Raw genomic sequence first — 17,529 nt, 5'->3', positions numbered from 1 at the left:
AATATTTCGTATTTGACATCTCGGACCCATCAGCAGAATTTGTGGGGTGCAAACTGTGTCATATTTTTAAAGTTACCAGAGAATCAACGTTCAGAGTGGTTTAAGAGTCAATATGGGAAAACAAACACATTTGCTATAATTTATTCCTACTTATGTATTAGATTTCTTCTCCCAAATGTTAGTAAATGAATGATTTAACCCAAACAAGTTTGGTGAAACAGGGACTTGTAAACTAACAGAAGGGACATTTAACAGACTTGTACCAAACTGAGAAGCCAACGAAACCGATGGGAAGCTGTTCTTTAGCTCAAATCAAATAATTGAAGAATTTAAAGGAACAGAAGGCAGGTTGGGAAGTATTTGAGGATGGTTTTAAAGCTTTAAAATTACTACAGGTACTTCCTCACTAAAGCAGCAGAATTTCTCCCTCTTGCCCAAACGTTTCTTTCAAGTTCGGTGTGACCTGAAGCTGCCCCATGCTTTGTCAGGATGGTACAAAAGGCAGAAAGCCATTTAGAAACAGCTACCTCGGTGTATTCTTACTCTAAATTGCTCGACAATTGGAAAATCAAATGCTGCAAATTGAAATTGGGCACTGACAGCCCGGCACTGGGCTGGGAAAGGAAAGCAAGCACATTAACAACACGACTTCGGATTGCAAATAGCGCTTGCAGCACTCAGAGACAACGCGGCACAGACACAGAACTGGCTGCTATCAGCCGCAAACAGGCTCAAAATGTATTTTACCTCCCAGAAAAGGACGGGAATCGACACTTAGAATAAAATCACTTTTTTGTTGTTGAATGAACTGCTGATATTTTGAGGGATTGAAAAAAAAAGATTAAAATGGAATGGCAGGAAAGAGTTAAACATGTAACTCTTGACATGGTCAGTATACTGGAGTCAATGGGTGAAGCACCCCGCCCCCCACACACATGGTACGGAACTGAGATACAGAGAACACTCGGCAAATCTAACAGCTCTGCATTTGAGAGAATACAAGTAGCAAAATGGGAAGATCGGAGAGCACAGCGAGCTGGTAATTCTTATTCAACTTTTTAGAGCAAGAGGAAACACTCCTCGAAGTCTATCTTTTTTCAAGCCCCTGTAAACCTACTATTTGGTACAATAAAATGAGACTTTATGGTACACGATATGGTTCCTAGAATGAATATTAATATTTTTAAAGTGAGCACACTCCCGCTTCCCCTCTAATAGCCAACAGTTTGCCCTGCAGCCGGAGCGAGTGAATGAATGTCTAACAGAATGATGGATGATCCGCGGACTGATGGATGAATGGGTGGTAGTCCCAGCTCGCACCTACCTGTCTCTGCCGGGAACTTCTTGGGCTTGACCGCGCTGGAGAGCAGCATGTCCGGGGCTTGGGGGCAGAGTGCCCCCGGGGGCTCGCCTCACCCTCCGACCGCAATGGTGATGGTGATGATGAGAGAACGTCCACAAGCTGCCAGCTCTCGCCAGCCCCACCGAATCCCACGCTAGTGGCCGCCCTGGGTTAGAGATACAAGTCCGGGCTCTGACCTCGCTCCTCTCGACTGGCGATGGAGAGACGCGGGGGGGGGGGGGGGGGGGGGGGAGGGGGAGAAATAAAGGAGAGAGGGAAGGAAGGAGAGCGAGGAAAGGAAGGTACGAAATAAAAGAGAGGAAGTGAAAAAAGGAAATGGAGAGTGATGGAAGGAAATGAGGGAGAGAGAGGGAAGGAAGGAATTAAAAGAAAGAGGGGGACGGAGAGAAGGAAGTGAAGGAGAGGGAAGGAAATGAAGGAGAGAGAGGGAAGGAAGGAAATGAAGGAGAGAAGGAAGGAATGAAATGAGAGACAGAGAGAGGGAAGGAGGGACGGAAGGATAGAGGGAAGGAAGGAAATGAAGGAGAGCGGAAAGGAACGAAGGAAATAAGAGAGAGACGGGAGAGAGAGAGAGGGAGGGGGAGGGAGTGGATGAGGAGAGAGAGGGCTTGTGGAGAGGCAAGCTCCGATCCTACCGTCTCCGGCTGCCAGGCAGTCCGATGGTGAGCTTTACTGGAGGCTGGGACATGCCCGGAGCCGGCTTCAGAAGACTATAACTCGGGTACTTCGCTCTGACAACCCGGAGAATGAAGGGAGGAAGGGGGGGAAGGCAAAATAAACAGAAAAGCAAAAAAAAAAGGAAAGCCGAATATCGTGGAGAGAGCCAAACGTCAGAGAGAGAAAGAGGTGGCTAGCCCTGCCTCGGCTTGTCTTTCATCTCGGGGAACAGGAGGAGGGAGGGTCTGAGAGCAGAAATAGCTGGCAACACGGCGGGGGCAAAATAAATAAGTCCGCGGTTTGGAGAACTTGAGAATAGACGACAATAAAAACGCAGGACCCGGGCTGTGTGCGAGCCTCTCCTCTCTCTCTCTCGGAGACCGCTGATGCCTACACTGGTGACTCCGTGACAACTGACGGCTGCCAACCAGACAGGTGTACATTCAGCAGATGTCCCCCTCCCCCTGGAACCACCGCCCAGCCACAAGCAGACACTTGGCCGGCAGCTGTGCCCGGGCCCCCGGCACCTCTCCCCCCCCACACACACACACATACACACACAACACGGCAGCCGAGGCAGGGCAAAGTACAGTTTGATCTGATGCTCTCCCCGCACCCCCGCCCGCCTTTAACACTCTCAACTCTGCCCCTCTCCACCACGGCCAGATCAGTCTGATCCTCGATCCAAAAATGATACAAATTCAACACATTACATCGACTCCGCGCCCACAGAAATATATATATATATGTGTGTGTGTGTGCGCGCGCTTTGCTTTCCTGGCAACCGCTCGATGCTCGTGTGACAGACAGTGTGTGAGAGTCAATCTCTATTTCTCTCATACACACACACACACACACACGCAGACACTCGTACAACCACCAGACCTCAAAGACTGAACTGCTCCCAGGAGCGATTAATCTTCTATTCCTAATTAGATATTTGCTAATTAGCATCTGACGTGTGAAGGAGAAACATTTTTTGGCGATGAAAGATGCCGGGAGCGAAAGCTTCCTTGTATCTTTGTGGAATATCGAGTCTCGGTTTGGATCCACTCTACTGTTAACATGAGAGCTTTTCACTGTACTTACACAATCTTTCCCTTTCCCTTCCCAATGGTCCCCCGCCCCCCCCCCCCCCCATCCCCAGTTAACCGTGTGAGATTAAACATCTCAGGTATGTCTCAGTTACAGTAAATTTAAAGCCACAAAAATACCTCTCCTCCTCAAATCCTTGACCTAAAGTCAGGAACAAACCAGTGTATTCAGTAAACAAACAAAAAGTTCCCCCAACAACATCTGTCATGAAAGATATCGAGATTCTCCCAATTGAGATAAATTGGAGGAATGCAGGATTAGTGCAGTCACATCCATGGCTTTCCGTCTCCCCCTCCCTCTAACCACCACCACTTCAGGGGGATTCCTAATAGTCACAAAATAACCTGGAGCAAAAAAGTTGTCGGAGTGCACAATAGCACATTTCCTGATAGTAATCTTCAGAATGGGTGGCAATTGGAATAACTTTTACTATTATCTCGATTCCACAGTCTATCAGCATCAAATATATTCCCCGGGTGACAGAACGAGCTGGAGACCTGTTCCTGGATCTCCACCAATGCTACTGTTAGCCATGAGTATGTGCACAAAACAAATGTTACTAGCTGCCTGAGTTTTGCTCTCTCACTGTGGAGAAGTGCTTAGAATATGCTTGGTGTCTCCTTATGGTGGCAAAAAGGAGATTGGCCACTCACCACCACGGTGCAGATCACAAGCGTTAAACCAGTATTCTAAAATAGACACTTTTACTCCTACTTACTCAACAACAACAAATTCAGACTAGTGGAGGGAATTGACAGCTCTAAACAGACATGCATGTTTAGACCACACATCGCATTCATTCTATGCCAGAAAAGATTCGTTTCTATTCTGTCATTATTTAGAGAGTTGAAGTAAAATCTATCAGCAATTAAACTTGCATTACATTCTCTTTTCTCCATTGCATACTTCTCTACCAATAATACTGATCGTATTTTAAAGCAGCATTTGTTCTATAATTCAATTCCCCCCTAACCTGAGAGGAACACCGACCATTCCTGTGAAAATATCATTGTTCATTACATAATCCATTTTTTTGCAGGGGTGATTGACTGGGTCCCTTATAGGCAGAAATACAAACGCTTGGAGGTCAGCAGTGCAGTCCACACATTGCACAGATCACTCCTTAAGTATCTTCCGAACAGATATGAGTAAATCCCAACCCACCCTTTTTTTTTACCTAGCTCCTTCTAGCTGCAGTAAAACATAGTTATGGAGTATATACAATTTTAAATGAATAATACAAGATATTTGGGAGTGATTTCAAAACATTGATTTAAGCAATGGGTTCAGGTGATCCCATAAACCATGAGAGGTGAATTCTGAGCAGTTTCTAATTGTCACTAGAAAAACCTTCAAAATTTCAGGCTTAAAATAATTTGTTGGAATTGACAGAGGGATGATAAACTTACAAGCAAATACATTATTGTTACATTGGACATAATTAGGCTTTGCCTACAGAGTGAATTGGCCATTGGTATCTGCCAAGATAGTTGCTGCTGACAAAGAGCTAAACAAAATAGAGCAAGTTATCAACGTCATCGTATGTAATAATAATAAGATGCTCGAGTACTTTCAAGGTTGTCATTTCATTTCTGGGCCCAGATGACAAATAACTTGCATTTCTCCTCACAGGTTAAAAAGTTACTTGAACCTCCAAGCTAATGTATTTCCTTGCTACCAGTCCCTGGTATTTACTATTTTCTATACTTTTACATGTATTATTTTATGATAATCAACTCCAGATTATCAACAAACTTGCAATGATTTTACTGCAATCACTAATCCTTCAGTAAGCGGCAACTATATGAAGCAAAAACAGAAAATGCTGGAAATCTCAGCGGGTCAGGCAATCTCTCCACGCTAAGATTTTCTGTTTCTATTTCAGATTCCAGCATCCGCAGTCTTTTGCGTTTGTACTACATGAAGCATCTTGGCCAATGAAGTCCATTATGATACCTGTTGCCAAAAATATGCTCTTAACAACTCCACAATGTAATGGGGAGATGGGAACAATATTCTATTCTGCAATAAAGATCTCAGGGTCCTGCTAAAATCATAAACCATACGAGAAAAGTGGTTATAATCCACTAGAGCTTTGCTCTTGGGGTTTACGAGCTCATGTTAACCCCTCAATAAATGTCATGCTTTATAATTATTCCCTGGTTTAGATTTTTATCTACATGATGATATATACTACGTAATGATTTTGTTGATAATCATCTGTGGATCATTCCTCTATAAAGTCAGAAATTATATCACAATCAATAACCATTGTGTGAACCCCATTATGCATCGAGAATATGGAGTGCCCTGACTACCAGCACAAAATGTGGCTAAAGTGTAACCCACCCAGGCAAACACGTGCACATAGAGTTGAAACAAATATTACAAACAATAGCAGTCACTTAATTGCAGTAATTGCAACACAGACACCAATCCGTAACTATGCAAGTTTAGTATTAGCTGATGATTACATTTTTATCAGAATATAGCTTCACAGTCACATGCAGGTAATTAATTAACCCTTTCAATACCTTATATACTTAGATTGATAATTAATATAAGACTTGAAATTGTGCTGCGTCAATATCAGGTGATGAACACTTAACACTTTTGCATAAAATGCCTTTGTCCACTATTTTAACCCAGATATTTATGTTATATTGTCTCTTATAATAGTGCACAAAATAAATTTGTACGAATGAGTATTCATATAGTAGTAATCACAGTGTAATTTCAAAGCTAGTGCACTTAAATAGTTAACAATTTCCTCTGAATTGCAGAAAAATATTAGTCTGCAAAATTTGTAACAGCACATTTGCAAGATGCAACAGAACCGTACAATGGGCCCAAGTTTCGAGCCGCGCCTAGAACGGCGCAGTCCCGACCTGGGCGCACGTTTTTCGCGCCACAAAGTGCGCCTAAAAAAACCCTCAGTATTCTCCACCTCCCTGCAGGTCCTCTGGCCCTCGGCGCAGCGCAGCAGGAGCTGTAGGGGGCGGAGCTAGGACCCTGCGCCGAAAACAGTGCCGGGAGCTCTGCACATGCGTGCTACAGTGGGCACGCAAGTGCAGTAGCTCCAGGCGCCCGAAACTGTGTGGGAAGGGCCCGAAGCACGCAACCCTAGCCCTGGCCGAATGGCCTCACTGGGGCTGCGTGAATAAGGCTCCTCCCATGGCCAGCTCCTGCTTCCTCCCGACCCGACTCGACTCCCGCTTCCCGCCTCCGGACCGGACCCGACACCCGCTACCCCCCCCCCGCCCCCGGACCGGACCCGACACCCGCTCCCCCCCCCCCCCCCCCGCCTCCGGACTGGATCCGACCCGACCTCCCTCCCCCCGACCTGACCTCTCTCTCCCTTCCCCAGACCCGAACCCAACCGACCTCCCTCCCACCAACTCCCCCGACCCAACGCCACCTACCTGTAAATCTGGTGCTGGGGACGGGCCCTTCCCGAAGTCTCGGGCCCGGCCTGTTCAGCCTCCCTCCCCCTTCTCCTTCCCCCCCAATCTCCTTCCCCCACACCCCCCCAATCTCCTTCCCCCCTCCCCAATCTCCTTCCCCCCCACCCCCCCAACCTCCTTCTCCCCCCACAATCTCCTTCTCCCCCCACAATCTCCTTCTCCCCCCACCATCTCCTTCCCCCACACCCCCCCCAATCTCCTTCCCCCCTCCCCAATCTCCTTCCCCCCCCACCCCCCAACCTCCTTCTCCCCCCACAATCTCCTTCTCCCCCCACCATCTCCTTCTCCCCCACCCATCCCCTTTCCCCCACCCCATCCCCTTCTCCCCCCTCCCCCCTTCTCCCCATCCCTCCCCCTTTTCCCCCCCACCCCCTTCTCCCCATCCCTCCCCCTTCTCCCCCATCCCTCCCCCCCTTCTCCGCCATCCCTCCCCCCCTTCTCCCCCATCCCTCCCCCCCTTCTCCGCCATCCCTCCCCCCTTCTCCGCCATCCCTCCCCCCCTTCTCCGCCATCCCTCCCCCCCCTTCTCCGCCATCCCTCCCCCTTCTCCCCCTCTTCTCCACCATCCCTCCCCCTTCTCCCCCTCTCCCTCCCCCTTCTCTCCCCCTTCCCTCCCCCTCTCTCCCTCTACCTTCGCTGTCAGAAACACAGACACTGACAGACTGAGAATGAGAGGCACACAGACAGAGAGATAGAGACACTGATAGAGACACACTGAGGGGGGCATCCCAGCACACTGTTGGAGGGATCCCGGTGCTGCAGTCGGTAAGTAGAAAATGTTTTATTTATTGATTTTTTTTGATTGATTTATTGGTTGATTTATTGATGTATTTATCATTTATTATTGATGATGGCTCTTTATTTGTAAAACTGAAGTGTTGAATGTTTGTAAACTTCCCTTTAAACACCCCCCCCCACCATTCCCTATGCCTGATTTGTAACCTACGCCTGATTTTCTAAAGTGTAGACAAGGTTTTTTCGAGCGTACAAAAATCTTCACTTACTCCATTCTAAGTTAGTTTGGAGTAAGTTTTCACTCACGAAACTTTGAAATCAGGCGTAAGTGGCCGGACACGCCCCCTTTTGAAAAAAAAATTATGTTCCAAAGTGAAACTGTTCTACCTGACTAGAACTGGAGCAAACTAAATATGGAGAATTCTGATTTCTAAGATACTCCGTTCTACACCAGTTGCTCCTAAAAATCAGGAGCAAATCATGTGGAAACTTGGGGCCAATGTCACAGTTGGGTGCTGCAATGATGCAGAACATTTGGCAGCTCGAGCTTCTGTGGAATGGGAGGTTGCGAGTTTGCATACCAACATTTCCCGTACACAGAGTTCTTGAAGACACCTTACACGTGTCTCAATAGAGAAACATGCAGCACTCACTGACCATGTCATAAATAGCACCAGCAAATTATTGCACTCGTCAAGGCGTGTGATATCAGTGCTGAAAAATGAAACATTTTTCCATTGCGACAAACATTATTTGTATTAAGCACTGTCAAGTTAGATATACTATGGCTTTACCTTCTACCACTTACCCTGCCCAAACTGTTGCAGTGGCAGTGTGGATTTTTTCACCAAATCAACCTTGGTCTATCCCCCAACTCCTCTGGCACTTTCTGCTCCTTTAAGCATCTCACTGCATTCTATTCCTCTCACATCATTTAAAATTCTTGTTCTCTACTGTTCCCCCAAGTACCATAAAAAAATTTCTCTCCGTGAGATCCTCACTGCCTTCCTCCCTCAGCCTTTGCACTGAGTGATTTCTCATTCTAGGTGATTTCAATCTCCACCTTAATTCATCATGCTCACTCCCCTCTGAGTTCATTGCCCTCCTATCCTGCCTTAAGCTCTCCCTCCATGTAAATTCCCAACCCATATTCACGGCCACTCCCTTGACCTTGCCATCTCACGTGGCCTTGCTACTACCATAGATAAGGCCATCTCTGATCACTTCCTTGTATTGCTCTCTAACCCGATCCCCTTCCCCCTCCCAACCCTACTTCTGTGCCCGCCCCTGGAAAAAAAAACCCTCTCCCAATTCATTTACAACTGCACTTTCAAAATCACAGCTGTCTAGCCTTTAGCCTTCCATTCACCACAACGTTTCTGCAGCTACCAATTTGCTCAACCACACTCACACCTTCATCTTCAATGCCCTGTCCCCATTAAAACCATTACCCTCTCTCACCCTGGCCATTCCATGGGTATGACCCTCATCTTAGCTCCCTTACGTCCAAGGGACACAGATCTGAACGGATATAGCAGACAATTGGTTTAGTTATTCACTGCCAGTTGTAACTGGACCACATAAAGCACTATTGGGTCCTGCTCTCGTCTGCCAAAACTGCTCACTATTTGAGGATCATCCTGGAATGCAAAGATAACCCAAACCATCTTCTTAAACCCCTCTTCCTATCTCCTCCACCCTCACCTCCAACAACTTCTTTGTCACTAGGATTGAGACCATCTGTTCAACTGCCTCTGCCACTTCACCTCCTTCCCCTAGCCCACCAGGCCAAATTTTCACTAAGGTTCCCCCTTGCCCTAGCCCTGAACTTGCATCTTTCTCAAGTTTCTCTCATATCTCCCCTCATGCCCTCTTCGAGCTCACCTTGTCCATGAGGCCCACCTCCTGCTCCCTTGACCCTATTCCCATTAAACTGCTGACCACCCAACTTCCCTTCCTGGCTCCAATGTTAGCTGATATTGTTAATGATGCTCTCTCCTCAGGTACTGCCTCCCTATCCTTTAAATCTGCCGTCATAGGCTCTCTCCAAAAAACAAACATTGACCCCACCATCCTTGCAAACTACCGCCCCATCTCCAACCTCACTTTCCTCTCCAACGTCCTTGAACGTGTTGTCGTCTCTCAAATTTGTGCCCATCTTTCCCGGAACTCTATGTTTTAATCCCTCCAATCAGGTTTCCACCCCTGCCACAGCACCAAACCCGCTGTCATCAAAGTCACAAATGGCATCCTTTGTGACTGTGACAAAGGTGAACTATTCCTCCTCATCCTTTTTGACTTGTCTGCAGCCTTTGGCACAGTTGACCCACCATTGTCCTCCAACGCCTCTCCGCGATTGTCTAGCTGTGTGGAACTACACTTACCTGATTCCTTTCTTATCTATCTAATCGTAGCCAAAGAATCACCTGCAATAGCTTCTCTTCCCATTCCTGCATCATTACCTCTGGTGTCCCCCAAGGTTCTATCCGTGGCCCCCTCCTATTTGTCATCTACATGATGTCCCTTGGCGACATCATCCGAAAACACAGCGTTGGTTTCCACATGTACGCTGACAACACTCAGCTCTATCTACCTCACTACCACTTCACTCAATCCCTTCTAAACTGTCAGATTGCTTGATTGACATCAAGTACTGGATGAGCAGAAATTTCCCCGTGACAAATTCCATTCCCTAGCCACCGACTTCATCCCTCTTCCTGGCAACTGTCTGAAGCTGAATCAGACTGTTTGCAAACTTGGTGTCATATTTTACGGAAGGAATTTCTATTTTAGAAAAATATTTTTCTACATTTTTATTAAAAACAAATGATGTTTTCGATCACATGTCCACGCCATCACTAAGAACATCTATTTCCATCTCTGGAACATGGCTCTACTCCAACCCTGCCTTAACTCATCCGCTGCTGAAACCATGATCCATGCCTTTGTTACATCTAGACTTGACTATTCCAATGCACTCCTGGCTGGCCTCCCACATTCTACCCACAATAAACTTGAGGTGATCAAAAACTCTACTGCCCATGTCCTAACTCACACCAAATCCAGTTCACCCACCACCCCTGTGCTTGCTGACCTATATTGCCTCTTGGCTAAGCAATGCCTCGATTTTAAAATTCTCATCCTTGATTTCAAATCCCTCCATGGCCTCGCCCCTCTCTATCTCTGTAATCTCCCCCAGTTGCACAAGCCTCTGAGATATCTGTGCTCCTCTAATTCTGCCCTCTTGAACATCCCTGATTTTAATCACTCCATCATTGGTGGCTGTGCCATCAGCTGCCAAAGCCCTAAACTCTGGCATTCCCTCCCATAACCTCTCTATCTCACTACCTCCTTTTCCTCCTTTAAGATGCTCCTTAAAACCTCTCTCTTTGACCAAGCTTTTGGTCATCTGCCCTAATATCTCCTTATGTGGCTTCGTGTCAAATTTTGTTTTCCAACACCCTTGAGAAGTGCCTTGGGACATTTTACTAGGTTAAGGTGCTATATAAATACATGTTGTTGTTATAGGTTATATGTGAAGTAAAATAAAATAGTGAGGTGAGAGGTTAGGAGAAATGTCTTTATCCAGAGCATTGTTGATCTCGGCGGTCCCGGCCTGCAAGACCATCAGCAGGCCAGAGCCATTAGAGTGAGCAGCGTGTGGCGGCCCGGCCCGGAAATCGGCATGGTCCCGGCCTGCAAGACCATCAGCAGGCCGGGACCATTAGAGCGAACAGCGTGCGGCGGTATACCACTGCAGGGAGCAGCGCATGCTGCTGCAGGAGGGCGACGGCTGATTGCAATGCGGGCAGGTATAGCAGGAATGACGAGGTCGGGTCAAAGGAGTGGCAAGAGTTCATAGAGGGATGTGATTGGGGCCCAGGAGAGGCAAGAGTTCGGGGCCCAAAGGCGAGGTCTAGGGACAGTACGGGCCAGTCCACACTGCGATTGTGTGCGCACTAGGTCCATGCAGCAGAACTGGTCTCCAGTCGTCTTGGTTAATCCTTGCCACTGGACCAAGACCTAGCTCTGTCAAGCCCGTGTGGTGGCTGGTGTGCAATGACCACCACACATTAAAAAAATCCCGCACAGGCATCTTCCACCCTTCGGGATCCAGAATATTAGGTACTGCATTGAAACACCTGTGAACTCATCACTTTTCGGCGTGGAAGCAAGTCATCCTCATTGCGAGGGACTGCCTATGATGATGATGATGTTGGAGCATGGAGTGCCTTGTCATAGATATTGAGTCTTTTAAGGGAATAGCAGATAAACATGTGAAGTAAAGAAAATGCAGGACTGGGGAGAGATCAAAGCAAGGGGATTAGTTTTGAATTGCTCTTGCAAAATCTGGCATTGAAACGCTGGGCCAAGTGGCTTCCTTCTGTGCTATAAGCGTGTATGCTTCATGTCTGAACAGCAGTCTCTAAAGTGTATCTCCCACAACACCAGTGTCATTTTTTCACTTCATATACCAGCTATCCTGGTGATCTGAAGTAGGTTGTTAATTTTGTCCCAATTTGAGACAATCAAAGCCAGTCTTGTACTGCGGGCCTCCAGTCATTAAGAACTTAGTTTGTAATGCCTAAACTAGTTTTACATAGAACTCTCATCATTAGTGGGAGGAGACTATCTGGGCTGGATTTGCCTCGGCTTCACAGGCAAATGAATATTATTGATACCCACTGTGCCACCCAGGGTCCATTCCTACAAGTCTAAATTGAATTCTAAGTAATGGGAAAAAAATGTATCAGACAAGTTCTTACTAAATTAACCATTGTACCTACCACAGCACGGACTATTCTGGTAACTAATATGACAGATTTTCAGCTGCATTTTCTTAGTAGAGACTACCTGGCTGCTCCGGCAATTTAGTCGTTCTAGAAATTTCCCCAAATATGCTAACGATATCCATTAAAAACATTGCTGCCTTTAATCAAAATCAGAATGCTTCAGACACCAACCATCCATCTCTGTCTGCAGGCCCATCAAACTCACATTTTACCTCTCAGAGTGAATATTTACTGAAACTAAACTGTCTTTCCTTTTCTCCCCAAAGATTTGTCAATTTAAATTTAATAAGACATGGTGAGAGGATTTAATTTTTTTGTGACAACAGCATAGTTAGGTCAAAAAGAAGCAGAGCGAGATTTTATCTGTTCAAAATTATGAAGTGTTTCAGGCACATTAGCCCTCTGAGTACTGAAGTCCCCATGGCACTTAGAGCATCATCTACAAGAGTGATACTCAACTAAAAAGTGTTACATACCGTGAAAGGCAAAGTGATGAAACAAAACAACATTTCAGTAATAACAGACAGCTGTACTGCAGCAGGAAGCAGAGGCAAGTGTTGTAAGACTAATCCACAGGTTGATTCCTTCTTTGAGACCAGGCCCTCTCCAATCACTCGATGACATTGGTTGAATAACACACAAGCCTAGATTTTCCAATCGGCGTTATTTTAATGTCGGCGGTAACCATTTAAAGTAAGTGGGTTACCGCCAGTGTTAAGATAACGGAGATCAGAAAATCTAGGGCACCCTCTGACGGATGTGCTGATGCAAAAAAGCAAAAGGAAAAGCTTAGAAAAGGCGATGGGGCAGCAAAGAGAAAAACACAAAATAAGAGGATTTATATCCCCGTCCAAAATATACACCCTCCAAAATTATGGCCCAGAAATTCCGGCCTCCCAGGTCCGTACGGCGTGTGTACGGACCCGGGAAGGCATCGCAAAAGCTGGTTTTCAGCGCACAATGCGCATGCAATGAAAAACGGCTTTTCCGATCTGTCAAGCTGGAACTTGACAGATCCTCCATATCCCCACAGCCAGGACATTTGCCTGGGCAAGATTGCGGTCTTTACCCATATCTTGCCCAGCGGAAGGCCTGAAAACTCTTGCGCCTGATAGAAGCAGGTGCATAGCCTATTTTTACAGGTGTAAGGGTTTTAAAATACACAAAAACATAATAAAATAAAATTTAAAAAATACATTTTGTTGTTTAAAAACCCTCCCCACTATGGTAAGTTTATTTTAAACCATAATTTTAAAAACCTTTTTTTTTTAAATCATAAAAATATATATTTTTATAATACATAAGTAACTTTAATTTAAATTAATAAAAATATGTGGTGTATTTTTTCTATTTTTTTATTTGTGTTTTGGGTGTTTGGGGGGGTTTCTCAATCATAATAATGGGAACTCCAACTTTCGGAATTCCCATTATTATGAATGAGAAAATACTTTACCTGGATTGGCTGTCCAGAGCCATGTGACTCCAGTTCCAGCTTACGGACGTACTGACGTGCAGCGCTCCGATGCGCAGTGAGTGGAGGCCTCAGGACCGGGATCCTCATGGGCGCAGCAGCTTCAGCTAAGTGCGCATCTTTTTAAACTTTATTACCCGATCGCCCGCAGGAAGCAGGCAACCGGGATTTCTAGGCTATAGTCTGCGCTGTAACACTTGACATTTTTACATTATAAGCTATTTTTACCATTTAAACTCTAGTACCTAGCCTTACATATTGAAAACATGACAGGTTCAGTCCCTAGTCTGTGCTGACTTAACCACGAGCGAATAGTCTGATGACACTCACTATCTAAGATCACAGGTGAAGAATGGCTATTTGAGTTAATAACCAGATAACAACAGGTGCCTAGTGAAGCACACTCAAGATGAGTGGCTGTCTTTAGGAAAGAGGCAAGGAAAGGGAAAAAAATTGAATAATTGCACTGTGCTATCCAAAAAAAGTTTTTTTAAAGTAATGGATTGCTGATTACAAGTTAGTGCAAGTGGCTTAGCATTTACCATTGATGCACCAATCTGTGAATCAGTCAGCAACAGTGGGAAGGAGGACTTCTGACTACATTTCTCTTGGGGATAAGTTTTTGATTCACCTTGGATTCAGGAGCCTGCCTTAAGTTTAAGACAGAACCAACCCAGGACTAATACGATTAGAGTTGGAGAGATAAAAATGACAGGATTTGTTGTGGTAAATAGTTTGCAGTAAACTTTGCCTTATTTATAAAATTACGACTGTTATTTTTAAATTGCATAATCCAGGTGAAAGCACTCAGCTTTACTATAATGTCAGTGCATTGCTGACCTCCTTTACACTGCAGTTTGTTACTTTTGTTGTTTCAATTTTGATACAACCCAAGGTGAAATTTTTTTTTAAGCGCTGTAAAAGTTTGTGGTGCATTAAACATAGCATTTCTTATCAGCCAGACATTTCACCACTGTACAACACAGCAGTGGCGCCCGCCTTGCTACCTCTCTTTCCTCTTTTAAAGATGCTCCTTAAAACCTACCTCTTTGATCAAGCATTTGGTTATCTGCCCTAATTTCTCCTTATGTGGCTCGGTGTCAAATTTTGTTTTATAATGCTCCTGTGAAGTGCCTTGGGACGTTTTACAATATTAACGACGCTATATAAATGCAAGATGTCATTGTTGACTGAGAAACCCCCTGATCGAGGTGTGAACCAGTTCTTTAATTGAAGGGAGTGGTCTGATTCACTGTGGGCTTAATGCCTGGTAAAAGGCCCATTGCTAATCAAAAGCAGTGCTGCCCATCAGTTCTTAATGGTCTAGTGCAGCATCGTAAACAAACCTCAAAACCCTCCCATTTACCAGCCGTTATGATGAATTCACCAGCATTTTTCATGTCACAATAGGGAAGCATAAACTATAATTCTTCTGTTAATCAGCACTAAAATGTTCATTAGAAAAAAATCAAACTTAGCAACTTTAAAGTATCCGTGCAAATCGAGATTCCACATGGAACTATGAGGCAAAGGGGCAAGCAGTTCTGTCATACAGGGATGCTCGGTACAATGGTCGAGGTTCATTTACAGCATCCCATGTGTATGCTGATTAATGAAAGGTCTGAGCAGTCTGCAGTGTGCATTACAAACTCAGTACTGTACTGCCAGTGAAAGAAAAAGAAAAGCATGGCAAGGATTTATTTTATATGTTGTGCTGTTCACCAATTTTTGAGGGGAGTTTTTGTTCTCAGTATACATTAATGCTTCCAGTTCTTTCTGCTTACTATACTATTCAGCTGCAGTCAGCTGAGACATTATTAAGTTTCTTTTATGTTGCTGAGATGCCAGTCACTCTCCAGTGATGGCAGCATTACATAGAGGATAGATCACTGGTGCATCGGTGCAGGTTAGATAGGGATGGTTATTCTGCAGTGATTAAAGTAGCATAAGGACATGAGAACATATTGAAACAAAAAGGTAATTTGGACCATCAAGTTCATTCAGTGCAATTAATCACACACACTTTGCACTGTCATGAACTCTCTCCACAGTTTACTTTGTTTCCTGAGGGAGGCAAATAACTACAGGAAACACCGTCAAGAGAAAACTGTGGAAGTTTTGATTTGAGCCCAAAAGCAATTGGGCAAAACTCTTCAGAATCTACCATAACTCAGCTTTGACCTGTTGCTTTTTGCAGATGAAATTCCTGTGGCCAGAACAGGACTGCAACCATAATATTCATGAGAGTATTCAATCACATCTGTCTACTGCCCCTTTTGTGTTACAGCCACTGGAGGAATTATTGGCACATAATTTTTTATTTTTTTTTAAATTCGTAGCCAATCGTTCCAATTCTTTGTCAAATCACAAACGCCAGAGGTCACCTTGCACACGCCAAGGATCACTCTGCGCCAATGCTCTTAGCCAAAAGGCCTAGAGCCACTGCACCGTTCCTGGAAGTACTGCAATACCAGGTTCGTGCCATGGAGGTGGATGGGTCAGGTCCCCCACACACCTCCGTGGAGGTGGATGGGTCAAGCCACCCCACCCACCTCCTGTTGGCACATAAATTTTTTTTTTTTTTTATAAATTCGTAACCAATCGTTCCAATTCTTTGTCAAATCACAAACGCCAGAGGTCACCTTGCACATGCCAAGGATCACTCTGCGCCAATGCTCTTAGCCAAAAGGCCTAGAGCCACTGCACCGTTCCTGGAAGTACTGCAATACCAGGTTCGTGCCATGGAGGTGGATGGGTCAAGCCACCCCACACACCTCCGTGGAGGTGGATGGGTCAAGCAACCCCACCCACCTCCTGTTTCCAAAAAAGCAAGCATATACCTTCCTAACCAGGGAGAAACCACCCGGAGGTCATGGTGGCTGGTCAGGTCAGTTACGCATGATCTTAGCCAAAAGGCCGAGAAGCGAAAGGCCGAGAACATAAATTTTTTTTTTTTTTTTTAAATTATAAATTCTTAACCATCGTTCCAATTCTTTGTCAAATCACAAACGCCAGAGGTCACCTTGCACATGCCAAGGATCACTCTGCGCCAATGCTCTTAGCCAAAAGGCCTAGAGCCACTGCACCGTTCCTGGAAGTACTGCAATACCAGGTTCGTGCCATGGAGGTGGATGGGACAAGCCACCCCACACACCTCCGTGGAGGTGGATGGGTCAAGCCACCCCACCCACCTCCGCCGAGAACATAAATGAGCTAGCTGCAAGCCTCACGAGGTGGCTTTGTTTCCTGTCTCTAGAAGCAAGTCAGTGGCAAAGGTAATGCTGGACTGTACTACCTTCCTCTGACACTGGTTATGATGTTACTGTTTAAATCTGTTTAATTGGGCTAATTGTTTAAAACAATGTAAGCCAAAAAGAGTGTCAACCAAATCGAGTCAGGTGAATTTTATAGAATTGGGTACATTGCAGAGCTGCTTCCACTAGAATAAAATACTGTAGATACCAGAGTATACAACTCAAAATCTGGGTCATTGAGTGAGAGTTCAAAGCAAGGGTGTCATCTTATATGTGAGTCATTGTTTTGGATGCATCTGGACCTCATTTGGAAACCCATGCTCCAGGCCTGGTCCCACACCCTTGTTTATTCAAAACTCTCTCGTGCTAATCATCTCCTCGGCCATTGGAATAGAAATAGGACCTTGCTGTACCCATTTTACAGGCATAAAATGGGCACGAGAATGCCCAATTCAGGGACTAATGTCCTAATCCCTCAAGGATGCCTGAAAAACATCCGACCTGAAATTGGATAGGGCAATTTTTCAGGCGCCTGGAACGGCCACCTAAAACAGGTGCTAGGCTCTTTACATATGCTAATAAAAAGCCCAGCACCTGTTTCAGGAACTCTCCAGGACATTGGCTGCTCCGATCGGAGCAGGCTTCAGGCCTGCTCCACTTAGGTTTTCTAGGTGTGGATAGCCAGTGCTCATCACCC

General features: G+C 45.4%; 1 protein-coding gene and 1 non-coding gene across 6 annotated transcripts in view; both read right to left on the bottom strand.

The window, feature by feature from the left end:
- The window catches only part of tenm2a (teneurin transmembrane protein 2a), a 652,746-nt gene extending 651,334 nt beyond the window's left edge, over positions 1–1,412 (bottom strand). For all 5 annotated transcript variants that reach the window (XM_070878095.1, XM_070878096.1, XM_070878097.1 and 2 more), the window contains exon 1: positions 1,325–1,412. In XM_070878095.1, coding sequence (XP_070734196.1) covers positions 1,325–1,373 — 49 coding nt within the window. In that variant the 5' untranslated portion in view covers positions 1,374–1,412. The remainder of the gene's footprint in view (positions 1–1,324) is intronic.
- Positions 1,413–16,314: 14,902 nt separating this feature from the next.
- On the bottom strand, positions 16,315–16,506 carry LOC139263600 (U2 spliceosomal RNA). Its single transcript, XR_011593172.1, has one exon. It is a non-coding gene; the product is annotated as a U2 spliceosomal RNA (small nuclear RNA).
- Positions 16,507–17,529: the final 1,023 nt, after the last annotated feature.

The sequence above is a fragment of the Pristiophorus japonicus genome, chromosome 4 (assembly GCF_044704955.1).
Source record: "Pristiophorus japonicus isolate sPriJap1 chromosome 4, sPriJap1.hap1, whole genome shotgun sequence".
NCBI classification, from domain to species: domain Eukaryota; kingdom Metazoa; phylum Chordata; class Chondrichthyes; family Pristiophoridae; genus Pristiophorus; species Pristiophorus japonicus.
This window is presented reverse-complemented; position numbering and strand designations above follow the sequence as displayed.